Source organism: Anguilla anguilla, chromosome 1 (genome assembly GCF_013347855.1).
Source record: "Anguilla anguilla isolate fAngAng1 chromosome 1, fAngAng1.pri, whole genome shotgun sequence".
NCBI lineage: Eukaryota > Metazoa > Chordata > Actinopteri > Anguilliformes > Anguillidae > Anguilla > Anguilla anguilla.
In genome coordinates, this window is record NC_049201.1 from 23,682,596 (window position 1) to 23,709,049 (window position 26,454).

General features: G+C 42.4%; 1 protein-coding gene across 4 annotated transcripts in view; it reads left to right on the forward strand.

Annotated features, from left to right (window-relative positions):
• Nucleotides 1-26,454, forward strand: part of LOC118229604 (1-phosphatidylinositol 4,5-bisphosphate phosphodiesterase beta-1) — a 70,554-nt gene that overhangs the window by 36,792 nt on the left and 7,308 nt on the right. Inside the window, exons 8-32 of one of the 4 annotated variants that reach the window (XR_004765700.1) lie at nucleotides 1,791-1,891; nucleotides 3,769-3,935; nucleotides 6,047-6,193; nucleotides 6,482-6,639; nucleotides 7,379-7,461; nucleotides 7,953-8,037; nucleotides 8,792-8,969; nucleotides 13,037-13,104; nucleotides 13,907-14,003; nucleotides 14,163-14,247; nucleotides 14,721-14,845; nucleotides 15,351-15,505; nucleotides 17,248-17,412; nucleotides 17,784-17,883; nucleotides 18,027-18,131; nucleotides 18,360-18,472; nucleotides 18,691-18,826; nucleotides 19,540-19,593; nucleotides 21,209-21,428; nucleotides 22,314-22,494; nucleotides 22,714-22,790; nucleotides 22,939-23,021; nucleotides 23,448-23,505; nucleotides 24,186-24,272; nucleotides 24,667-24,691. Coding sequence is in view for 2 of the 4 variants with exons in the window: in XM_035421723.1 (XP_035277614.1) it covers nucleotides 1,791-1,891; nucleotides 3,769-3,935; nucleotides 6,047-6,193; nucleotides 6,482-6,639; nucleotides 7,379-7,461; nucleotides 7,953-8,037; nucleotides 8,792-8,969; nucleotides 13,037-13,104; nucleotides 13,907-14,003; nucleotides 14,163-14,247; nucleotides 14,721-14,845; nucleotides 15,351-15,505; nucleotides 17,248-17,412; nucleotides 17,784-17,883; nucleotides 18,027-18,131; nucleotides 18,360-18,472; nucleotides 18,691-18,826; nucleotides 19,540-19,593; nucleotides 21,209-21,428; nucleotides 22,314-22,494; nucleotides 22,714-22,790; nucleotides 22,939-23,028; nucleotides 23,448-23,505; nucleotides 24,186-24,272; nucleotides 24,667-24,691 (2,860 nt within the window). In the remaining 2 variants the exon portion in view is untranslated. Of the gene's footprint in view, nucleotides 1-1,790; nucleotides 1,892-3,768; nucleotides 3,936-6,046; nucleotides 6,194-6,481; nucleotides 6,640-7,378; nucleotides 7,462-7,952; nucleotides 8,038-8,791; nucleotides 8,970-13,036; nucleotides 13,105-13,906; nucleotides 14,004-14,162; nucleotides 14,248-14,720; nucleotides 14,846-15,350; nucleotides 15,506-17,247; nucleotides 17,413-17,783; nucleotides 17,884-18,026; nucleotides 18,132-18,359; nucleotides 18,473-18,690; nucleotides 18,827-19,539; nucleotides 19,594-21,208; nucleotides 21,429-22,313; nucleotides 22,495-22,713; nucleotides 22,791-22,938; nucleotides 23,029-23,447; nucleotides 23,506-24,185; nucleotides 24,273-24,666; nucleotides 24,692-26,454 lie in introns of all 4 variants that reach the window. The other 3 variants (XM_035421723.1, XR_004765698.1, XM_035421718.1) reach the window with 3 other exon arrangements.

Consider the following 26,454-nt stretch of genomic DNA (forward strand, 5'->3'; position numbering starts at 1 on the left):
CTCATTCAAATCTGTCAGATGGCAACTAAATAAAGTAGGTTCAAAACTCCATCTGGCAAATCCATGATCTTGAGTGGGTGAGAACAATAAACAATAGCTTTAATAATGCATTTTTTAAAACAACATTTTTTTCTGGCAATAATGTTGCGGTATATGTTTTAGTGATGGATTATGGCGTTACATTAGTTTGTGAAAGTTATTTATATAGATTTTACGTGATTTATGATAAACGACTGGTATACCATCTGGAATCAAATTGACAAGATAACAATAAACCATCCATTTTCTGTCTCATTGTTCTGTCAAGAGGAAAAGAAAAAAATGTTTTTTTTTTTTTCCCCCAGCAGCCAGTAGTTTTAACTGCATGCATAAATTGGGGTCTGCTATGTAGTTTTGCTCGTTATATTTTTATGTTAAATATATGTATCACTGTTATGTAGTTTTGGTTATTTTTATTTTCTTTTATAGTTCTGTGTCTCTGCTATGTAGCTTTGGTATTTTAATGGATGCCTTGGTCTCTGATACTTAGTTTTTGTCTTTTTAGATTTGTTAGAGTATCGCGTCCTTGCATTGTCACCCTGTGGAGAGGTGTAATTATGTGTCTTACTGTTCTAACAATATGCCCTGGTGGGCGGAGCGAGCTACCGTTTTTTTGAAGATTAATTGCCGGTGTATCTCGAACTAGGGGGTGACAGGAACTGCGCTGTCCAAAAAACAATCACACCACACTGTTTTTTTCCCAACTGCTTTTAACCTTAGGGCATTGCTACAGGAATACTCTCAATAATATTGATTAAATGGCCAATGTGACCAATATGAATGAAGGATGCTCATTAACAGCTTTCAGCTTGTTGCCATTTTTTAAAAGTACTTTTTTCCTTGTGATTCCAGAGAGCAATACTCAAATAATTCAAAACTAAATTCAATTGAAATGTATTATCCGGTGTAGCAATTTCAGGATTTCATCATATTTTCATCTCAGTCATGTGACTGAAGTCATCTAAAACCGCTATGCTAAAAATTGCTATGCTGAACATGCTTTCTTTAGCCCCTGCTCTTAATGATTTTTGACACAAATGGGCATAAAAACCAAACAGAAAGAGCAAACAGAAGCACATTCAGAGGAGCTCGAAATCACCAGAGAAAATGTAATGGAGAAAAAAGTGTACAGTAGCCCTACCAATCACAAGATTTTCATCACACCATGCTTGTACGATCTGTAAGGAATTGCAGTCAATTAGTATGCTTAATGGACCGAAAAAGCAGACGAGCTACCCCAGACAGCAGGTAATTAGCAGAGGTTTGCAGGGATTTTTGTTGTACAATGTGCAATTAAAAATAAGTGTTGGTAATCCCACAGCGCCGTGTCCTGCTGAATGACTGAGTCGTAAATTGGTCACATGTCTTTCATTCGCTGTGACCTTAGCAGTGCAAAGCATGCACCCCCCCCTCCCCCTCCCCACACTTACACACACAAACACACACTTACACGTGTAGAAAAGGCTCGTTAAGAAGACTGTCCTGATTTTTTAAATCAAAAACGAACTCTTGAACATTGAGGGCTGGTTTTACAGATACAGATTGAGCTTAGTCCTGGACTAAATTGAGTTTTGTATGGAGAACCTTCATTAAAAAGTGAATTTAGTCTAGGACTAGGCTTAATCTGTGTCTGTGAAACTGGTTTTCAGTCTTTGATACTTAAACCCGACACCCCTACGTCTAACAATTTATCCCTAAACGCTGAAACCCGGAATCTTAACCTGTACCACCCACTCTTTCCTCTTCTTCAGAATGACTCTGTCCCTTTGGAGAACTTCAGCCCAGAAGTGTACAAAGTCTTCCTCAGCAACATCTGCCCTCGACCAGAAATCGACCAGATCTTCGCAGAGAAGTGAGCGCTGCTCTTTTTTTCAGGCACATCAAAAACATTTTTGCAACTGAATGCAGCAAAAAAAAAAAAAAAAATGCCGCAGTGGTAAACATTGATTTGCAATGGGGGGGAGACTGCCTTGAGTCAACATTACAGTTGTAAAGCTGGCTTGGTGAAAGGGAGCATGTGTAGATTGTGGAAAACCGTTTAGCACCCTATTCAGCAGATGTGCCAAACGCATTAGCGCTGTCATTAGCAGGTAATCAGTCAGAGTGCAAGGATTAGCGTGACGCTTCGCGCGCAGTGCAAACACGGCTCTATCGAGCTCGGCGCTGCTATGTGTTTGTGTTACCTATGCAATGTCTGGGAGCAAATCAATGCTAATTACAATGGTTAAATTGTTACAGGCTTTTTTTATAGGGTGAGGCAGGGTGAGAAGACGTACAGAGATGAGACAACAAATATTTTGTTTCATAAACATGTGAGAATGAATGAGTGCATGCTACCATAGCCTGGCTACAATGTAGTGAATTTTTATACATAGTGATTCTTTTAAAGTAGTAATTCTTTTTATGCAGTGATTCTTTTAATGCAGTGATTCTTTTAATGTACTGATTCTTTTAATGTAGTGATACTTTTATTGTAGTGATAATTTTAATATAATGAATGTGGTGAATCTTTACATCTTTATCTGCTGAACATTATACTTTTTGTCTAGATTACCACTGGGCCACCTACACCAGTGGCTGCAAGGTGTATGATATATTATGTATGATATTTTAATGTATGATCATTTTAATAATCTGGACGCTTTCAATTAGCTTCCATTTGTCTAAATGAGTTAAGTAATGTGGGGGTGGTAATGTGGGTGCGTCTTCCATCAGTAAAATACTGTCCTCACGGTAATAAAATTCCCCCCACCACCAGCGCAGAATATCACAGTCAGGGGTAATTACAGTCACATACAGTGGTAGCGCAGATGGGGGTGATGATGATTTAATATCAATTGAATCAATCATTTCATGTTTTAACAATGTGCCTGCTGCTGCCGCCCTCTCCACTGCTTCTGATGTGTCTTTGCCTCCAATGCCTCCTTACTCTGCACTGCCTCCAGTGCCCTCTTCTGTGTCTCTCGCTGTAATTCCCTCTGTCACACACCGCTTGACACCCCTGGGAGGGAGATGTGCAATCCCGGGTTTGCCACATGGAGAGAGAGAGAGAGAGCGCACCCGCACTAACACGAAAACAAATGAACAAAACTTTGCCTTTCCCGCTCACTGGTTCCAGGCAAAAACAATAAACTAACACAACGAAGCTAAAATAAATACAAAAGAAAGTAAAAGAGATACGACAGCTTTTCAGCTCGCTGCTTGCAGCTGACCAGCTTTTCAGCAGCATTTCCTTAGTCTTCTGTACTTCGAGAAACAAACAAAAACTCCACAACAGACTCACTCTCTCCTGGTGTGTGCTCCTGATCCAGGCCCTGTACCGTGGAGAGGAACACGCCTTTAAGCATCTATATTAGTTAACATATCCCAGGTGCGTGTGTTCTCTCCTCCGGTAGGCGTGGCCGAGATAAATCTGTTCCTCTGGACCGAATGCCTCGCACTGTTCTCTGTCTGTAGTTCTACTACCCTCTTCTTTGTCTCTTGTTCTAATGCCCTCTTCTCTGTCTGTAGTTCTGATGCCCTCTTCTCTGTCTGTAGTTCTAATGCCCTGTTCTCTGTATGTAGTTCGAATGCCCTCTTCTCTGTCTGTAGTTTAATACCCTCTTCTCTGTCTGTATTTTAATGCCCTCTTCTTTGTCTCTAGCTCGAATGCCCTTGTCTCTGTCTCTAACGCTAATTCCCACGTCTCTGTCTCTTGCTGTAATGCGCTCTTCCTTTGGCTCTTTGCAGTGGTGCCAGTAAGGGGCGTTACCTCAGTGTGGAGCAGATGACAGACTTCGTCAACAACAAGCAGCGAGACCCGCGACTGAATGAGATCCTGTACCCGCCACTGAAGCCAGACCAGACCCAACTGCTCATTGATAAATATGAGCCAGACAGCGGCGTGGCACAGAGAGGTGTGTGTGTGTTTGTGTGTGCATGTATGTGCGTGTGTGTGCGTGTGCGTACGTGTGCGTGCGTATGTGTATGTGTGTGTGTGCGTGTGCATGCGTGCATGTGTGTATGCGTGTGTGCGTGTGCGTGTGTATGTGTGTGCACGCATGTGTATGTGCGTGTGTGTGCATGCGTGTGTGTGTGTGTTTGTGTGTGTGTGCGTGCGTGTGTATGTGTGTGTGCACGTGTGTGTGTGTGTGTGTGTGTGTGTGCGTGCGTGCGTGTCTCACCATCAGCGTGGTCCAGAGCCTGTTGGAGCTCTGACAGGTCACCCTTTTGCCCTGTTCAGCATAGGTCACTGGGTTTAAATGTAGCAATGCACTGCCTGGACTGGTTTTCAATCCTGATCCTGCCAGTGCCAGCTCTGGCCAGCACACCCCCAGGAGGGCTCATAATAAGCTGTAGTATCGCCCAGAAAGGGGAAGCTTTCCATTGACCAGGTAGTCCCTGTAAAGAGTGAGTTCTCTGTTCCATCAGCCGCCAGCTATCCATCTGACAGCTGTTCCTGAAATGTACCCCTCTGATGCAATGACTGGGCCGCTCAACTGCCGGGCCACGAAATAAAGACAAACGGTCTCTGACAGAATCTGCTCTGGAAGAGAGTCCATGGTACAGAATTGCCTGCACTCAGGCAGCAGGATAGACCAATGACATTAGGGCACCGGTAGAGGCTTGCAAACACGATTGTACATTTGAAATAAGTGGAAAAAAGGAGAGAGAAATTTAAAAAAAAAAGTTAAAAATGGTTCAAATAAATCACCCTCAATTAGTCAAATTTGACATTCTCCTGGGAGACTGAAAAAATGTCGCTGTTTTGGATCGTTATCACCAAACTGGTGATGAGTAAGGAGGGTGTGACAAGCAGTGAAGTAGTTCCATCGGGTGGCCTTGTCAACTTGTCTCGGTGCTGCGAAACAAATGATCGCTTCCGTTCGTTTCCAGCAGCTTGCAATGGCGATGGGGCTGATTGATTGGCCGTCGTCATTAAAGTCAGGCTAGGAATGCAGCGGACAGAAAACAGCTTGAACATGCTGCTTCTCTGCTGGTCCTGAAGAAGGGTCGATGACCTTCTACAAACACCTACTGCCTTTTCGCATACCCAAACCCTCACCAAATTAGTGAAGCGTCATATTTGCCTGTGTGCAGTATTTGGGTTTAAAGGTAAAAAGGATTCCATCTGCTCGAATGGATCTCTTCACTGGTTCTCTATAGCTCCCTCTATAGGCATGAAGTGGCGTTTGATTAATCTTGGCGTTGAACCTCCTTGGTTTGTGAGTTGTGTTTTGAAATCTTTCTCCCCCCAGAAATTCTTCTGCAGTGACTTCTGTACTTTTCATCTGTACTTGTGTTTTTAAGTGTTATATTTTAGGACAGCACACAACAGTCCCCAAAGAGTCAATGACACAGGCTGAACACCTTCAGGTTTAACAGCAGTGTCCTACACAGTAGTCGAACCTGCAACCTTCAGAACTTCAAAGCCCAACCCCAATTGCCACGGCACACCTTTTCCCGGGCGGCAATATTGTAGGATGCTACTCGGCTGTCTAATGAAGGCCTTTGGTAATTAAATAGGGAATTCCTTAGAGGGCAGGAGCGCATTAATTAGTATAAACTGGTTTAGGGAATTGGTCTCCAGGGGGATTGTTGCTGAGCGCCCGGGTTTGTGGCGCTCCCGTTCCGGTGGTTTCCGCTGTTCGGTGACACCAGCCGCCTGCCACTCCGGCGCTTCCCAAATGAGAACAGGCAGAAGAGGGCTCTACCCTCTCAACGAAGGAGATGGAAGTTGTTTACCATAATCAAAATGTGTATGAGTTTTTTTTTTTTTTTGAAAGATGACCATAATGCCTCTGGCTGAGACTACCCCCGATAAGGATACTCTCAATAAAGCAGTGTATGTCTCAGCCAATTAAATCTGAGCTGCTAAATATCAAAGTCAGTTGTCACTTTGTATTTCGTAACTTCAAAAATAGACCATGATCCAACATTTTTGGTTGGCTGCATTCGCAAAGGGACAGATTTTTCTGGAAGGGATTTCCCAAAATACTTATTGTTTATTTGACTGTTTTTGTCACAGGACAAATTTCTGTGGAGGGGTTTTCCCAGTATCTGATTGGTGAGGAGAACGTGGTTATCCCTCCTGAGAAACTGGATCAGAGTGAAGACATGACCTTTCCCCTCTCCCACTACTTCATCAACTCCTCCCACAACACCTACCTCACAGGTAGGTCATGTGACACACCTGTGTGTGTTTAGGGAGGGGGGGAGCATTTGAGGTGCAGGAAGCAGACTCTGAACAGGAAGTGGACAACCTTTTCGGAGTGTTTGCTGAACAGGAAGTGACTGTGCGGAATGAGTGCTGAACAGGAAATTGGGGGTACAAAGTGGCCGCTGTACAGGAAGTTTAACCCTTTGAAGTGAAAAGTAGATTTTTTTGGAATGTTTCTAATCATGTTTGCGATGTTACTCCTTAAAGGCGTAACAGCAGGGTTAACGTGTCTTGTCTCCACAGCGGGACAGCTGGCAGGGAACTCATCAGTGGAGATGTACCGGCAGGTTCTGCTGTCGGGCTGTCGCTGCGTGGAGCTGGACTGCTGGAAGGGCCGAACTGCTGAGGAGGAGCCCGTCATCACGCACGGCTTCACCATGACCTCTGAGATCTCCTTCAAGGTAGACCACTGCTCCAGTGGGAGTACACAGCCAGAGAAGAGAGGCTGTGGCGTCCTAAGTCAAAACTATCATGGCGATAACTAATACGCTACATCACATTACAGACGTCGTATCCAGAGCGACTTACACAACATTTACATAGCATTTACATTGCATCGATTTATACAGATGGATATATACTGAAGCAATACAGGTTAGGTACCTTGCTCAAGGGTACAACCACAGTATCTTTCCCAGGAATTGAACCTGTGACCTTTCAGGTTACAAGACCAGTTCCTTACCCATTATACTACACTGCCGCCCACCTGATAATGACTTTGATTGCCACTTTCCTCTTTTGTATGTATATAAACCAGTGGCAACCAACCCTGTTCCTGGAGATCTACTGTGCTGTAGGTTTTCACTCCAACCCTAGCGAAGCACAACTCATTCAATAGCTAGAGATCTTATTGAGCTGATAATTAGGTGTGCCAAAGTAGGGTTGACATGAAAGCTTACAGGATAGTAGATCCCCAGGAACAGGGTTGGTTGCCACTGATATAAACTGTACTGTAAGGCTTGTATAAGGCTTGTATCATGAGAGTACAGTTCTATGAGGCTTGTATCCGAGTACTGTATTATGGAGCTTGTATTACAGCAGGGTTTTTGAGTACTGTGTTACAGCAACGGTTATGCGTACCGTATTTATGAGGCATGTATTAGAGCAGGGTCAACTCTGACTGTCTTTTCTGTTCTCCAGGAAGTCATTGAGGCCATTGCTGAATGCGCTTTCAAAACGTCACCCTTCCCCGTAATTCTGTCCTTCGAGAACCACGTGGACTCGTGAGTTATCCACCCTCAGACGCTCTCCTGTTCTTCTGTCCTCACGCTGTCATGGTAACAAGAAAACAGAAAGAGCGTACAGGATTATATAATGCATAATTAGTTTTCCTCCATAATTCTCCTCCCTTTATAGAAGGAGCTCACAGTAGCTGTCTATGCACAGTGGCTTTCTCTCCTTATTGCTTTGTGCTATGAGTGACAGTAAAGCAACATGTTGTTTCTGCAGTGCACGTTACAGAGGCACTGTAAACACAGCAGAAAAGTCTCATTGTGAAGATAGTTGCTCCATTCCTCACCCTCAATAAAGAAGCACTCAAGTAGTTGAAATGACTCTTGAATTGCAGTCTATTATCATTTTTAATACAGCTTTAATTATTTATCAGTTTTAATAATGTAACATAGTGCTTTGACAGCCGGCATGTAATCATACATTGTTGACAGTTTTGTTTGCTTAGTAAATTCTTTCTCTTCCTTCTTGCCTTGCATCACAGTCCGAAGCAACAAGCCAAGATGGCCGAATACTGCAGATCAATATTCGGTGATGCGCTGTTGATTGAACCTCTGGAAAAATACCCTGTGAGTAACTACTGTACAGGTAATGTGAAATCTGGTGAAATACGGTGCGAGTTAACATCGTGAAAGTAATACGAGATCCAGTTTTCAACTGATGTCCATGACCACAGCACAGGCGTACACAGACGCAAAATACTTTGCCAAAGTAAAACGTTATCTTTGTTTATTTTCATGGGAACATGGAATGTCCACTATTCCGTTCATTTAAATGTGAATTTGTGCCTTTACTAATGTGCATTATTATTTACATTCAGATTTGCAAAACTTTATATTAGCTAAAAGAGCACACGCCGGCTATTAACAACACTGAAATGGTCATTAGTATTACTAGTTAGACTTAAATATTAGCTAAATACATTTATTAGTATCAGTAAATATGCAATTATTGAATGCAGAAAGCAATTACTGCCAAAAAATGACATGAATGTGGAAACAGTTTTGGAACATGAATCCGTTACAGTGCCAATACTACCCCACCATCTGTGGCCGAATCGTGACTAATGAGTCTGGAATAGAGAGTGTTGACCATGGAATTGAGTGTTGTGTCAAATTAAGATTGGTGACTGGAATCTAAAAGGGGTGGCTGGAAAATAGAATGGTTGCGTATGACATAGAGTGCCATAGTGTAGAACAGAGAGTGGTGAGTCTGGAATCCAGCAGTGACTAATACGGAATAGCGAGTACAGACTGTAAAATAGCGCACGCTGTGGAATTGTGAAAACTGACTGGTGGGTTTGGCACCCCCTGGTGTTCGCAGCTGGAATCGGGTGTGCCCTTGCCCAGCCCCCTGGAGCTGATGGGTAAGATCCTCATTAAAAACAAGAAGAAATCCGCCAAGCCCTCCGATGACAGCGCTAAGAAGAAGCTGGCGGAGCATACCTCCAGCACCGCCAGCGATCCCTCCGCTCCCTTTGAGCCCTCGTCACCTGGTGCAGGTACGGTGACCTAGGGGTCTCATTTAAAAAATCATCTATTCATCCTGAATGTGAGCATGCAGTCTTCTCCTTATATGTTCCTGCAAACAGTTTATGAAATGGCTATATGTACAGATAAATGTTCTTAAATACTTCCTACGCACCGTCTGTTTATAAATCACAAATCATCCTAAAACTGTGAACAAGGTCATCAACTCCACCCAGTGAGCTCCCTCAAATATCCATATGTGTTCAGTTTTCTGCTATATAAATGGTAAGTGGTAAATGGACTGCATTTATGTAGCGCTTTTATCCAAAGCACTTTACAATTGATGCCTCTCATTCACCCATTCACACACACACTCTCACACCGAAGGTGAAAGGCTGCCATGCAAGGTACCAGTCAACTCGTTGGGAGCAATTAGGGGTTATGTCTTGCTCAGGGACACTTCGACACGCCCAGGGCAGGGGATCGAACCAGCAACCCTCCGACTGCCAGATACTCAGACTGCCGTATACCCCCTGCAATTAAATAATTTCACGATATATATAAAATTGATGTGTAGCCATTATACAGCTTTCTTTTTCTTTTCTTTGTTTTGATAGTATGTAGTAATGTTAATGTAATACATTTCAGTATTGCATAGCTTAATATTTGTTACAATTATTTCATTTCAGCGGAGTTGTCATTGACAGTTGTCAATACAAGCCTCCTGGTGCTTGCTCCCAATATGACTAATATAACATTTCTGTATATTAATCATGACGTAGTGTAAATTTACACATTGAAATATTAAAACCACAAAGGTATTGCTTATTATTATTATTATTAGGCTGTTCTATTTTTATAAAGGTGTGTGCCCTTGGTAATGTTAATGGCTTGCACTGTAATACCTGGTTAATGGTCAAAACATAGTGTCTCACAATACTTATTACAAAAATAACTCTGAAGTGTGCTACACAGCCTAGGTCTAGCAGACTATTCATCTGAAGGAATTGGAAAAATATTCTCTCCTCTGAAAAAATGTGTTGAGCCTGCAGTACAGCTGCATAGCCACGAGGAAAGGTTTGTACACATACTCTGGAGATCAAAGCTATTAAATGTAGGATCAAATCCTTGCATACAAACGTTTCATAGATGATGCCCGAGGCTTTTTTTTGTAATGTACAGTATTCCAGTGGGCAATAGCTTGCAGAGTGAAAAATGGCGGCTGACTGTATGTGTTGTTGCCGAGGACACACAAGCCAATTTTGTAACCTCTAAAACTGAAGGAATACATTATGCAGAAAAATTGAGGGACACACCCAAAAAAGTGATATTTTTGTGATATTAGTGTTCATTTCTACTTGTAGTGGACAATTGCACTGACTCCTAATCTCTTAAGTTTTAATGTGATCATGAATTTAGAATGGTTTCTGAGGCAAAGGCTACCACATGCAAAAGTGCTCCTACTTTACTGTTATTTAACTGCAGATTCTCTGTTTTCATAGTTGTAACTCAATAGTTTAACATGACAATTCTTGAAATCCCTAGGGGGCAGTGGTTGCTTCCTTCACTGTCCAATCATATATGTTCACATACATTGGGTACATAGTATGTTGTGCAGTGTTGATTTTGTTTAGCCACTATACTCTAAATAATTTCTGTAAACCAGAGTCAAGTATGCATTATTTATTCCAGTGTCTTATTAAAAACAATATTTTTTAGCAAAGGAGTGTCATGATGATTTTCACTTGAGATAAATTTCTACCCCTATACTGCTCAGAAGTTTTTTGTTAATTATTCAGTAAGATGCATTTTTTTACATTAACCTACAAAGTGCTTTTTGTAATTATTCAGTAAACAATTTCTTTGATGCCCTGAAGAGCTGTTTTCTTAATATTTTATTAAGCTACTTTCTGACGGTAACCTACTCAGGGAAGCTTTATGAAATTTTATAAATTATTCATTGTATTACAATTCTCCTTAAACATCCTGAAGCGTCTTCAGGTTTAGAGAAATGCAACTAAGGACTTGTACAGAGGTACCTGAAAGTGCACTGTTGAGGTATTTTGGCGATCTTCAAATAGTTTGCGTCCATATTTCATATGAAAGAGAGCTTTAGCTGGTGCTAACTTAGCCAGAAGTGTAGTGTTATGAGTGATTCAGGTTTTTAGAGGGACTTTCCCCATGAGAGACAAAGAAGGGTTGTGCCTGAGTTACAGGTTCCCCTCTCTCTGAGAAACTCCAGCTATTATATACCACCTCACCAAATACCAGATCATCTTACTGCCGTTTACCTTACCAACGCTCATATTACCACTGCTCATATAACTGCTCATCTCACCACTCATATCACTGCTCATCTCACTGTTCATACCACTGCTCATCTCACTGCTCATATCACCACTCATCTCACTGCTCATATCACTGCTCATATTGCTGCTCATTTCTCTGCTCATATGACTGCTCATCGCTCTGCTCATGACTTCCTATCTCACTGCTCATCCCACCGCTCAACTCACCACTCGTCTCACCAATCATATCACTGTTCATCTCACTGCCCATATCACTGTTCATATCACTGCTGATCTCACTGCTCACATCACTGTTCATATCACTGCTCATATCGCTGGTCATTTCACTGTTCATATCACTGCTCATCTCACTGCTCATATCGCTGCTCATCTCTCTGCTCATATGAGTGCTCATGTTGCTGCTCATCTCACCACTCATCTCACTGCTCATCTCGTCACTCATATCACTGCTCATCTCACTGTTCATATCACTGCTCATCTCACTGCTCATATCACCACTCATCTCACTGCTCATCTCACTGCTCATATTGCTGCTCATTTCTCTGCTCATATGACTGCTCATCTCTCTGCTCATATGACTGCCCATCTCACTGCTCATCCCACCGCTCAACTCACCACTTGTCTCACCAATCATATCACTGTTCATCTCACTACCCATATCACTGTTCGTATCACTGTTCATCTCACTGCTCATCTCTCTGCTCATATGAGTGCTCATGTTGCTACTCATCTCACCACTCATCTCGCCATTCATATCGCTGCTAATCTCACCACTCATCTCACTGCTCATCTCACCACTCATATCACTGCTCATATCGCTGCTCATGACTGCTCATATCACTGCTCATAAACCTGCTCATCTCACTGCTCATCTCACCACTCATCTCTCTGCTAATATCACTGCTCATATCGCTGCTCATCTCACTGCTCATGACTGCTTATATCACTGCTCATATCACTGATCATCTCTCTGCTCTTCTCACTGCTCATCTCACCTTATTTTACCGCAGCTCTAATCTCTTGAAGTGTCAGCACCACTGGGGGGTGTGTAGTCTGACTCAGACATTTGTTCAATGTCACCTGGAAATAAGAGGGGAGCTGAATTTTTTCAGTGATGACTCAGAGCATGTGAGTGGGATCTCCTAATATCAGGAGTTGCCATGAGTCACAGACATTCCACAATACGATTAGTCTCTAACAGACTTCATTAGCCCCTCATTTCAAAATGATCATCGTTTAATTTCTGTTCATGATAGAGGAGGTTTGTCTCCGCTGAGATGTTTGTAGTGTTTGTTTTTTTACTGTTTTATTTATTTATTTTGCAAAGTATTTTGCAAAATCAGAAACACATTAAGGGAAAATTGTGTTGAATAAAACCCAACATTTGCTTAAATGAACTAAGATTAGTTAATGCATGGTAATGTTGTACTAATGTATATGTGGTCATGTTGTCTTCAAGAACAATTGAGGGAGTAAACCAAGAAACTGAGTATACCAATTTAAGAAGTGATAGAAAAAAACAAAATAAATTGGAGAAAAAGTTAAGATTATCATAAAATGGCTGTTATGGCATTGTTAGGTATAGATACAGTTACAGTCCTTTTTAAAGAGCATTGAAAATTTCCAGACTTGTTGAAATATTTTACAGGGTAATGGGTTCTAAGTGTTCATTTGGATTTTTTCTAAGGCTGATTATGAAAATATTTGTTTTGCATGTATATAAAAGAGCATATATTTCATGAACAGCTTGGACGGCAGTGCTGCCATTTTAACTGACCTTTGACCTGTAGGTGAAGTGGAAGCAGAGAGTGATGAAGATGATGAGGAAGACGACGACTGCAAGAAGACCTCGGATGAGGTCAGCCGAAATGGAAACCTGATTAATGATTTGATGACTGCTTGTCACTTACAGCGCTCACACATTATCACGTGTCAATAGCAACATTCATTATCAGGTTACAGACTCAAACCCGGTGTAATTTCTGAGATTTTGTTCAATAATTCAGAACTCGATGCTGTATTATCCTTCTGTCCAGAGCAATACTAAAACGATGTGGCTGTAGCAGTCATGCCCTCTAGTGTACATCTGTGGAACTCCACCCCTGGTGAGCCGTCATGGGCAGAGCCGTCCATGGAGCCTCAGGGAAGGGGGATTTTCAGTTAGATCACTCATTCTTTGGTCCAAAAATTTAATCCAGCTCAACCCTTATCCTCAAGGTATCACTGTGAGTGTTCTAATATCAGAAATTGTTAAATGAACAGCACAGGTATTTGACCAATTATGAATTCAAGGATTCGTTAGAAAAAGCAGTCAGTACTATATAATGCAGTTAAACTGGGTTTCAACAAAGTGAAACATGGATGTGTGACTGAAATCTATAAAGATTTTTAGAGATAGTGCCACAGTATTCACCTGGTTCTCTGTACACTGATGGATGTGCTCTTTTCAACATACAGCGTAATGACAGCTTACAGCTTGACAGCTTAATGTTATTTATGATTTGACATTTACAGCACAAAAATGTCCTTGGCACAAAGACAGAAGGCATTTTCTTTAGGTGTTGTCGGTATGTACATTTGATACGCTGTGCATTTGGTGTATATGTGGTGTGCTGTAGATGTACTGTTTAGATGAGTCATTTTGTGTGTTCGTTGTTCAGGGGTCATCCGAGCGCGAAGCTTGTGCCACGGAGGAGATGTCCACCCTGGTCAATTACGTTCAACCAGTCAAGTTCCACACCTTTGAGGCCTCCAAAAGTGAGCCGTTACCCACCGGCGCATACACGCTCGCAGGAACAGACAGCCGCGCACACACACACACACACACGCTCACACTGCTTTAAAACAAAAAAGAAATCTTGAGTATCTTAACTGCACCTACAAAGTATGTGCATAAATACTTTATCGCTTTTGCAGAAATAAACCGCAGCTATCAGATGTCGTCCTACGTGGAGACCAAGGCTCTGGAGCTGCTCACGAAGTCGCCCGTGGAGTTTGTGGAGAATCCTTTTATGAGCTCTGCTGCTTTTCCGCTATTTCTGTAATATCAAAGACTCTTCAGGCTGCACCTCGGCTCCCGTCCCATCACCGCCCCCGAGCACTACTTACCACTGCATTAATGGCATTTTTATGGTTTTATGTTATACTGCGGATGTAATGTGTATGAAATCAGGATTTGTATTTTGGTACTCAGCTAACATATTTAACTTGGATTGATGTTGTAGCGATTTTAAATATACACAGGGAACATTGGGCCTGGGAACATTGTTAGCCAGCTCCGTCACTATTGGTCGTATAAATCAGGCTGAATGCACTTACGTTCTTTTACCCTGTTAGTATCTTTGGATAAGTGAGTGTAATAAATGAGCGTAATATAAAAGCGCGGCAGACCGGGTTCGGAGTGTCCCTCGGTTCGGCTTCAGTATTTGTGGGATTCGCTGCGTCTGGTTCTCGTCCTTAACGGCTTTCGTCCAGGTACAACAAGCTCCAGCTCAGTCGAATCTATCCCAAAGGCACCAGGGTGGACTCCTCCAACTACATGCCCCAGGTCTTCTGGAACGCTGGTTGCCAGCTGGTGGCTCTGAACTTCCAAACTATCGGTGAGAACGACATCGACCACGTTGACCCATCAGGGACCCGTCGGCTGTGCTATTTACTCAAAATAAATCCATGTTTAACTCCCGTATAGCCGATTTGATAAGGGCCCTGTAGCTTAGATTTCCATATGGAGTCTAGCCAATGCCATTAGACTGCTATGACCATGAGTAGCTAAGGTTCTTGGGGTTACTTGCATTAGCACCCCCTGCAGTTTGGCAGCCGTTGCCAGTGGGATGTGCAGTCCTCCTGCGATCAGCGCTAGCTCTTCTGAGTGAACTGTATCGTGTATTGTATAAAATATCGTATAGCTGACTCTCAGGCAAGTCCATCAGAGAAGTACATGAACTTCAGCTGCATTGAGTGCTCTTTCTGTATATGTGGGCCAAAAAGTGGTAACAGAAGAGTACAGTATATTATTATTTTTTTTAAATCAAAAACTCTATCCCTCAGTCAAATAAAAGAATCAGGTTGGACGCCATGTTGAAATGTTTTCCCTCTCCTCTGCAGACCTGTCTATGCAGTTAAACCTGGGCATGTATGAGTACAACGGAAAAAGCGGATACCGGCTCAAGCCCGAGTTCATGCGCCGGCCAGACAAGAACTTTGACCCCTTCACCGAGAGCACAGTGGATGGGATTGTAGCCAATACACTGTCAGTGAGGGTGAGTCTGTTCCCTCCTCCATCATCAAGTGGGTGGGCAATTCAAGGGATTGTGTAGCCAATCAGATGTGGGTGACTAAATTCTGACTGATGCCACTGCAAAGAGCTTCTGGGAATTTTACCAGGACAACAGGATTAGTGCCCATATGCTGTCAAAAGGCAAACTGGGATTTTTAACACCCACACTGTGTTAGGTGACCACATCACTCTGCTGAGGTGTTGTATTTGGTCCAGAGGGAAGAGTGGTCCCCATTGGTGCACCAGTTCTTTGGTTTCCCAGTAGTTTTTTCACCCAATCACAGACCGGGTTTAGCTCCGATTAGCTTCAGTATAGTGACAAGAAAAGGCTAACAAGTGGTATGGCAGCTACAATACAATATATTTCAGGACACAGGAGAATTTTCACTAGAAGGAGACAGTTCAGCTACACTTGTTTTTTATTCTCTTCCCTATACCATAATATCTTCAAAACAGGGAGGGAGAATTTGGCAGTACATCATAGTCACACCCATTTTGGTTCTCGCAAAGCACCAATCACAAAGTTTTTTTTTGCCAGTGTTTTGTTAGACTTGGACTAATGTGAGTATTTATATTTTACCTTTTTTTTTACATTTTGACATTTAAAAAATATTTATTATAGAAATGCATTCCTGGGTATATTTAAAAGGGAAAAATAAAAACGATTTATAAAGGAACCATGACTTATGCACATCGCTAACATAGTACGCCAACCCACTGCATGAAGACAGGCTCTCAGTGAATTTCTTCTGTATATCTCTCCGTACATATATTATTTGTACAGCTTCTGATGTAATACTGTGTGTGTGTGTGGATCATATCTGGGCAATTTCTGATTTAATACTGTGTGTGCATGTAGGTCATATTGGGGGCAGTTTCTGATTTAATAGTGTGTGTGCATGTAGGTCATATTGGGGGCAGTTTCTGATTTAATACTGTGCGTGCGTGTAGGTCATTTCTGGGCAGTTTCTGATTTAATACTTTTTGTGCGTGTAGGTCATATTGGGGCAGTTTCTGATTTAATACTTTTTGTGCGTGTAGGTCATATTGGGGCAGTTTCTGATTTAATACTTTTTGTGCGTGTAGGTCATTTCTGGGCAGTTTCTGATGTAATACTGTGCGTGCTTGTAGGTCATTTCTGGGCAGTTTCTGTTTTAATACTTTTTGTGCGTGTAGGTCATATTGGGGCAGTTTCTGATTTAATACTTTTTGTGCGTGCGTGTAGGTCATTTCTGGGCAGTTTCTGATGTAATACTGTGTGTGCGTGTAGGTCATTTCTGGGCAGTTTCTGATGTAATACTGTGTGTGCGTGTAGGTCATTTCTGGGCAGTTTCTGATTTAATACTTTTCGTGCGTGTAGGTCATATTGGGGGCAGTTTCTGATTTAATACTGCATGTGTGTGTGCAGCTCATGTCTGGGCAGTTTCTGATTTAATACTGTGTGTGTGTAGGTCATGTCTGGGCAGTTTCTGGTTTAATACTGTGTGTGTGTGTAGGTAATATCTGGGAAGTTTCTGGTTTAACACTGTGCGTGTGTGTGTGTAGGTCATATCTGGCCAGTTTCTGATTTAATACTGTGTGTGTGTGTGTAGGTCATGTCTGGGCAGTTTCTGATTTAATACTGTGTGTGTGTGTAGGTCATGTCTGGGCAGTTTCTAATTTAATATTGCTTGTGTGTAGGTCATGTCTGGGAAATTGTTGATTTAATATTGTGTGTGCATGTAGATCATATCTGGGCAGTTTCTGACGGATAAGAAAGTTGGCACATATGTGGAAGTTGACATGTTTGGGTTGCCGGTGGACACCAGACGAAAGGCTTTCAAAACGAAAACCTCACAGGGAAACGCCATCAACCCAGTGTGGGATGAGGAGCCGATCGTCTTCAAAAAGGCAAGTAATGTGCCTTTCAGTCTGTGCCAGTCCACTGCTCTGAAATATTAATAATGTCCTTGTATAATCATCCTGTGTATTTGTGTAAAGTGTCTGTGAAAGTGCACTGTGTGTGTGTGTGTGTGTGTGTGTGTTGAGTATTTGTGTGTATATGTGTGTGTGTAAGTCACCAATCTCTGTGTTTGTATGTGAGTACATATCTGAGAGAGAGGAAATGTGCATGTGAGCATGTGTGTATCTGTGACTGTGTGTGTTTAGGTGATAGATGTGAAAGTGTGTGAGCAGCTTTGTGAGTAACCAGTACGTGTGTGCACGTGTGTGTGTGTGTGTGTGTGTGTGTGTAGGTGACCACCTATCTCTGATTTTTATAGGTCGTTCTGCCCACTTTGGCCTCTCTGAGAATGGCTGTATTTGAGGAAGGGGGGAAGTTCATAGGACATCGAATCATCCCAGTGTCTGCCATTCGTCCAGGTGAGAGAACTTTCTAGAAGGGAGTTCAAGGTTTTACTTTGTAAGAGATCATTTAAGAACTGTGTACGGTTAGCCCAGTTAAAGTTTTCAGGCCTCACCATTCTCTCACAGGTGTGAATGCTTATGGTTTACCTCTGTTCTAGGATATCATTACATTGGCCTCCGGAATGAAAAGAACCAGTCACTCACACTACCAGCTCTATTTGTTTATATTGAAGTGAAGGACTACGTGCCAGACACCTTTGCAGGTAAATTCAACCTACTCATGTTGTTTCAACAAAAAATATTAATCTTCCCTGTTATTAATATTTGCTTGTCAGTATTGTATAGGAATTAATGGTTTGGCAATAGATCTGTTTCTGTCCCTGGCATTTCTCATTAATATCAGTGGTTTTCCTGAGTCCACTCTGCATTGCATCTTTTGGAGGAAAGGCTGTTGTGACACCATGTTGTGTGTTTTCTTTCTGTGGGATTAGATGTGATCGAGGCCCTGTCCAACCCAATCAGATATGTCAACCTGATGGAGCAGAGAGCTAATCAGCTGGCAGCGCTGACTCTGGAAGAAGGAGAAGAAGTCATCAGCAAAGATGTGGGTTCCTAGAGGAATACATATTTATTTGGATTTCTTTCAATAGGTTGCATTTGGGAAGTAAGCTGGCTGATTATGTTTTGCTTAGCCCCTTAATTGAGAAGACAGCTACTTCACTTACAGGATAAGTAGGTAGCTATCAGGCTTGTTAGCTGTTTGCACTGCTTCCTGACTAAATTTGTGGTGTCAGTATTATGATTCTAGTGTTTGGATTTCAGGTGGAGACTGGGGCAGACCTACCATCTGAACCCACAAATGACCCCAAACCTGCCCCTTCAGAGAACGGGGTGAGCCACGTCCCCTGCATCACCCCCAAACCGCAGTCTCAGGTGACTCACCAGCCCCAGCCAACAGGTACATCTTTCACCTCAAACTCTTTGCAGAAAACTCCTATGTCTGTCCGAGGCCCATAACTCTACCCCCAAGTCTGTTGGAGAACTCTATCTCCACCTCTGTTTATGTCAGTCAGAAATGTCTAGCTCCTCCGACCAGACTCCTGTCAGTCTGAGACCTGAAACTCCACCCCAAGCATCTGCCTGTCAGGGACCTCTGACTCCATTTTCCAATTCCTTAGTGCATGAATGCAGTTGTTTACTCTCTGAGGGATCAATAGCATCCAGCTGAGAAAGCAGTAAATAAAATGATCTGACATTTTCTTTTCATTTATTCTCAGACAAATAAAAAGAAAGCCTTTAAAAGAGTGCACAGTACCTTGGCTCAATGCTTCATTCAGTAGGAGGTTTGCAGGTGGTGAATGCCAAGCAGAGGCACTGTAGCTGAATGGTTTCTATTTCGTATTGTTTGTGTTATAAAATAGCATTTGTTAAAGTGGAACTGCGCTGTGCTTTTGATTTTCTCCTTTCTCCATTTCTTTTTACCTTTATTCAGTGACATTTGTTTAAAATGGAGTAAGAGTGCCTTCATTCTGTGTGCGGTGTAAAATAAGAGCCTTTATTTTGTATTCAGGTTGCACATATGGATTTAAATTAGAAATTGGTCACAAGGCCATTCCCGAAGACGTATGCGTGTGTGTCTGTGTGTGTGTGTACGTGTCTGTGTGGTTTCAGGATCAGTGAAGCCAGCTGTCAAAACAGAAGATATCGTGCAGAGCGTTCTCACAGGTCAGTGAACTGGTGTGTAAATATCCCAGTGTGTGTGATCTTATTTGAGCAAATGTCAAGGGCTATAAGGGGAATTCAACCGCAGTGTAAAATTGACTTGTTTGAATATTGAAATAATTCAACAGTCATGACATGAACAGGAAGAAATGTGTGAACTGCTGGGTGGCTTATTCAGTTAAAGCACCACACCGTAGCGCGTGGATGAGCACCGGTCTCAAATCGAATCCGGGTCCCGCTGGTGCCGACTGTGGCCGGCAGGTCCACAGGGCAATGCGCAGTTTGCAGTTGCATCATCCTGGGTACGGGAGGGTTCAGTCAGTTAGGGGTCCACATTTCATCGCTCTCCAGCGCCCCCACTGGTGGAGAAGGCACCCTTGGACTGCATGGCAGAGCAGAATATCAAAGGTCTTCCCAGGACTATGCATATACTAAATGTATTTCCCTCAGTTTGCATCTGGTTGTTTTTCTCTTTGCCCCTGTTTTGGACGGCCCAGTCATATTATGTAGACTCCCCCTCCCAGCCCTGCCAGGTCTTCCATCGGTTCAGGTGAGTGCAGACTGCTATTCTGAAGCATGTGCTGCCAGTCAGAAGTTACTATCTATACAGTTCTGTAGCTACGCTGCACAGTCCTTGTGTGGGAGGATCGTGCTCCATACGGAGCTGAGCAGACAGACGGCAGCTGCCCCTTCAACCCACACTCTCAGAGAAAATAGCTCCTTGGCTTTTCTCCATAGGGGAACCATTTGTAGTTCTTTCGGGAACCCTCTGTGGCAGATGTGAAAAGTGGGAAAGCAATTTGGCCAACAATGACCCCTTGAACTAGATAGGGTTTCTCTATGGCAGTGGTAACCAACCATGTTCCTGGCGATGTATTGTCCTTTTGGTTCATTCATTTCAAGCCTAATTTGGGATGTCTGAGGGCTGTTTTATACTTCTGTGACATTTGAGAATGGGCAGAGCATTTATACTTGTGCGGCACCTTGTACAGGTGCAGGTTGTTGGTTTAAAGTTCCTGAACTATACAAGTGACCTCATGTGACCATGTGGAGTGATGTTTGGTGTTTATCCACCAATCGTATGTGGGCAGATACGGCCATTTAAATTCTTGGGGAGGCTGTATGACATCAGCACGGACATGGTCCCCAACTTTCGCACATGCCACATAATCCACGCCACCCCTATACAGACTACCTTTTACGTGTACTCTGCAGAAGTATAAATCAGCCTTGACTCTACTAATTAGCAGTTCACCAAGATCTCTAGCTGTTGAATGAAGTGTGCTTTGTCAGGGTTCGAGTAAAAACCTACAGGACTGGAGATCTCCAGGAACAGGGTCAGATACGACTGCTCTATGGAGACACAGAGAAACTTGGAGAAACTTTTGGAACTCTTTCTTTAGCCACTGCAGGGGAAAGGCTCTTGCGCAATGATGCGGGAGAACCCTGACTTGCACCCTCCCTTCTGGGGCATTATGCATCAGGACTCCCGACCGTAGTCACGGGCGTGTTCACTTACCAGGCGCTAGCTTTCGCCGAATACGCCACCCAGCAGGCCTTTGTGAGCAGTGTCTTCCGGCCTCTCGGGGTTGAGGTTCGTTTGGCCTTGCGTTCTCAGAGGTGGAGGCTCTGTCGATCGAGGAGCTGAAGAGGCAGAAGGCGTTCGTGAGGGAGCAGAGGAGGCAGTACAAAGAAATGAAGGAGCTGACTAAAAAGCAGCACAAGCGAACCACGGACATGATCAAAGAACACACTGCCAGGTACAATGACTTCAACAACGACTACCAGCGCAGGAGATCCACGCTGCAGAAGACTGCCAAAAGAGACGGTAAGAAAAGGTAGGTTTCCTCTCAGTCTCCTCCTTTCAGAGCCCAGCCATCATTCACCGCTATTCACTCTCTCCTCTCCTCTCTTTTCAGAAGCAAACTATTGTTCACTCTTTCTTCTTTTTAGGACTTTGCCATGACTCACCCTCCTCCTCCTCCTCTCTTTTTAGAACCCATGCACATTATATAAGCGCTGCTCCTTTTAGAACCCAAGCATTATTTAATCTTGGCTCTTTTTAGAACCCAGGCATCATTTAATCTCTGTTGCTTTTGCTTTAAGACCCCAGGCATTATTTAATCTGCTGATTTTAGAACCCATGCAGCATTTTAATTCCTTCTGCTTTTAGAACCCAGGCATTATTTAATCTCCAGCTGCTTTTTTAAATTTCTACTTCTTTAAAACCCAGGCATAATGAACTCTCCTTTTTTTCCTCTGAGCGAATCACAGATCTAAAAGACGTTCTGACACTCATGGGGATGTACATCCTTTCATCAAAATCTAATGATTGAATAAGGAAGTTTTTTGTGGAGAGGTTGGCCGAAATGTCCATTTGCATTTCAATTTGCATTCTTGTGAAAATGTATTCCTTGGTTTCTCATTGCTCTCATTCCGCAGTCATGTACCAGATCCTCTTCTTCAAAGTTACTTAGAAAATGGAGTCATAATTTTTTATTTCCTCAAGGACATGCCATGCAGTAGTACTATGGAGAACAGGTGCATAGTCAGTAAAAGTGTGATTAGTGCCTTTTTTAAGGTCAACTAATGTGACATATTCCAACTATTCAAGGTGTTCCTTATATTCAACAAACAAATTCAGTTATTCAAAGTGTGTGGTGTGCATATGCTATAGACGCAGACAGTGTTTGGTGTGCAGTAATGGTCTACCTGCGCTGCAGGAGCGGGTCGTCCAACGTGGAGTCGGGCCCCTCCCCCAGCGAGCAGGAGCTGGCCGCCCTGGACCAGGAGAGCGGGGAGAAGCTGGCCGAGCTGAAGGGGCAGCAGCAGCAGCAGCTCCTGGACCTGCGGCAGGAGCAGTACCACAGCGAGAAGCACCAGAAACGGGAGCACATCAAACAGGTAGACCACCCCCCCCACCCGAGGGGCGTCACATGGGTGTGGTTCACCCAGGGCATGTCACGCAGGTGAGCCAGCTGAGGAGAGCGAGGCACACAGGTAGGCGTTACGCACCTGAGAGAACACGCCATTCGAGTAGACCTGACTGAGGAACGCAACAGGAAGAGAAGCAGCCAGACCACGCCCAGATTTCACACTGATCTCTAACTTTTTGTTTTTCAGCTCATGGAGAAGCTTACTGTGGTGGCCGAAGAGAGCCAAAATAACCAGCTGAAGAAATTAAAGGACATTTGTGAAAAGTATGTTCTGTGATAAAATAATATGCGTATATACGGGCAGGATTAAGAACAAATTGTTGAATGAGCGATGCTGAAATTTTTTGTCATGAATGTAGCTATAGAAATGGGGTTGTACGCAGTCACAAATGCACTTTTCGCTTTATTACAGGGAGAAAAAAGAACTGAAAAAGAAAATGGACAAGAAAAGACAGGAGATGATGACCGAGGCCAAATCAAAGGAGAAACATCTGAGTGAGGAGTGAGTGAGTGTGTGTGTGCGTGTGTGTGCGTGTGTGTGTGTGTGTGTGTTTGTGTGTATGTGTGTGCATGTCTGTGTGTGTGCGTGTGTGTGTGTGCGTGTGTGTCTGTGTGTGTCTGTGTGTGTGTGTGTGTGAGAGAGAGAGAGAGAGAGAGAGAGAGAGAGAGAGAGAGTGTGAGAGATAAAATGTGCTGACATTGCTTTTTTCACACTGTAGTATTTCATTGATAAGTCCATTAAATGGTCCTGAAAAATTGATTGTTATTTTAGAGAGATAGAGACGGCTTTATGAAATGCATCCTGTGTGCACTGAAGAATATTCATTTAACTTAAATGGACAAAATTGAATTACAGGTGCACCATCTCTCGAAATGGCTGATGTACATGATTACATTGTTAGCATCTGTACCTCTTTCTAGAGAGAAGCTGGAGATCAACAGATCGTATGTCAATGAAGTTGTGCAGTGCATCAAACGGGTAAGGGTTCAAGGGATTCCCTGTTTCCAACACTAGGTGGTGCCAGATGCTGAATGTGAAATGCAATAGGCCTTTCTTATATTTGGAAGCGCAAGTGTCCACATAAATTGGTTTTGCACCTGCCTGCTTTATAACAGCCAATACTGGCATGGTTTATATTATTAAATGTTATTATAGTGATCGATTAATAATTGTGTGGTCTTTCTCCTTGTGCTATCTTTGACAGTTTATGTACTGTACCATAAAACAAACTATAATCATGTGCACTGAGGCATATCTGGGATTGAATTTATTTCCACTGTCATAGGCCCATTTACACTGGCATGTTTAAATATAAACTGTAAACTCGTGTGAACTATAAACTACAAATCATCAATACCTAGCATCCACATCCAGGCACCATTTTACTGTTTTACACACATGCATGCAAAAACAGACAGTGCACACAATGATTGGTCAGACATGACCTATCGCTGGAGGTGCGTCACTCCATAAGTGATTTGAGCATTTCCATTTAAAAAAAAAAAAAAAAAAAATCTATTTAATGTATTTTATTGTTGTATGAATAGTGTATGAATGTTCACATTTTCAATTGAATTAATTTTTGCCATTTGATATTTATTCTTATTTTTATAAACTAAACAAATATTATTTGACCTCTTTGCTTTTTTCGCCTGTAGTTAGAGGAGGCTCAGGCCAAGAGAGAAGAGAGGCTTCTGGAAAAACACAAAGATGTTCTTCAGCAAATCGTTGAGGAAAAGCCAAAGGTAAACGCAGTGCATGGGGCCCAGCTGTTGCCTTTTCTCCTTGTGTGTGGCTTGTATCTTAGCATTTTTTAAATATCTTTCATTTGTCTTTGGGTGGGTGGGGGTGGCTTATAATGACAGATAGAATTTTTACAACTGATGTGCGGTAGTGGTTTTCAGAAACAGACACACTTACACACTGTTAAGGATGTTTTTCTAAAACATACATCATCTTTTATGATTAAGCTGTAGAATGACATTAGTCCTGCGGGTAACAGTATACCTTTTGTTACTACGAACAGAATACTTAATTGACTGAATACACTGCATGTCAGTAAGAATACATGCTAGGCCATGTATATTATTATTATTATTATTATTATTATTATTATTATTATTATTATTATTATTGTAGGAGGGAAACTCATCTGATGATGAAGGTAAGCTGTACTGCATCTGAACTTCAGTTAATCATCCCATTAGTACTAAGTGAAGTTATTTTAAAAGCCCTGCTTTTGAGATAAATTAAGTCCTGGACTGGTTATGCCTCCTCTGCCAACCTGTCTGTGCCTGGCCTTCCCCCACCCCCCACAGAGACCGTGCCCAGAACACGTGAAGGTGCTGAGACTGCATTCTCCTTGTGCTGATGATTCTGCTGTCCGGAATCAGGGCTGTCATCTGTGTGAAGCCTCTGTTCACTCCAATTACAATGTGCTCTGCCCTTATCTCTGAGTCACAGATACGATTAAGCATTATGCTTTAGTTTTGTATGGGGTAGTAATTTTGCTTAATGATTTGCAATCACAAGGTCACAGGTTTTAATCCAATACTACTACTACTACTACTACTACTAATAATAATAATAATAATAATATAGTACTTTTCCCATAAGTGATGTATCAGATGAATAGATTGATCGTATAGTATATATGCGATGTAAGAGCATATTCTAACCTAAACTGATGAATAGTTAAACATTTCCATTAATTAGGAGAAACAGCTCATGGTTTCATATAGCAACAGCTGACCTTATGATTGTAAATCTTTTCACAAAGAGTATAGGACAGAGTGCATTGTGGTTAGATTGAATGGCGCCTGTTGTCTAAGCAGCTATGTCTGTTGTGGGATGTGATTGCTAGGAGGAGGTGTAAAAATTGATCCCCCCAACCCTCCTGCTCACTGTGGCAATAACCTCATCACATCCCCAACAGTCAGAGAATTCTCAGTTACTGTTTGCTTCTACAAACCCTTCCCAACTATGATGCACTCCATCTGTACTTACAGTATTTATGTGTTCAAAACACCATCAGGAGTTACTATGAGCACTGTGAACCTTTATGATGTGCAGTTGGAGCAATAGTGTATGGGTCCTGAAAGCATGTTTATGTTCTCTGAAATGGGAATGTGGACTCCAGTGGGTTGATGTCAGTCTGTTATGGGAGCATGTGGTTTATGCATAAGTGCATTTACAACCTCCATCCCCCCTCACACCCCTGCCCCTGCCCCATCATGTAGCCTTACCTGTTTCTGCTTGGGGAATGTTGTTCATTTCACATACAGTAGTTATTTATGTATTTGTATACCACATGACCATGCATCTCAAAGCTCTTTTTGCACTTTGGTAAAAAGATATTTAAATGTATAGTATAAAATACCGTTCTTCACATACTGTACAAGTAGTGCACTGTCATCACTGTAAATTGCAATGGGAGAGAAAGGCTTAATGACACAATGGTACAGAAATGGGTGTTCATTTTCCATTAGTGACTCACTGATTTACTTAAAAAAGACAAAAAAACAGTGTTTTTTTATTGGTTAATACAAGGCAACTGATTGTAGCTCAGCCTAGTTCCGTACTAGTACTCCCATCACCAGTTAAGGTACATAGAAAGCGCTCAAACAGTGGGCAGGTCTCAGCTGCTGCACTTTAATTTGTAGGATTCAAGAAGTGGAAATAACTTTAAAAAACCTGAATCTCTCTGTCATTCCATACTGGACACAAATGAACTGGGCACACTGAACATTTGGGAATACAGAAAAAAATACCTTTTCCCCATTTTAGGTGAGTTCTCTCCTGAGTAATTTTAAACTATGTAAACATTTTGGTGATAAATAAACGTAGATTTACTTGCAAATGCAAAACATGCTCCACGCCTTCAAACCCCCACCCTTATATTTCATCTTTGCAATATTTAAAACCCAT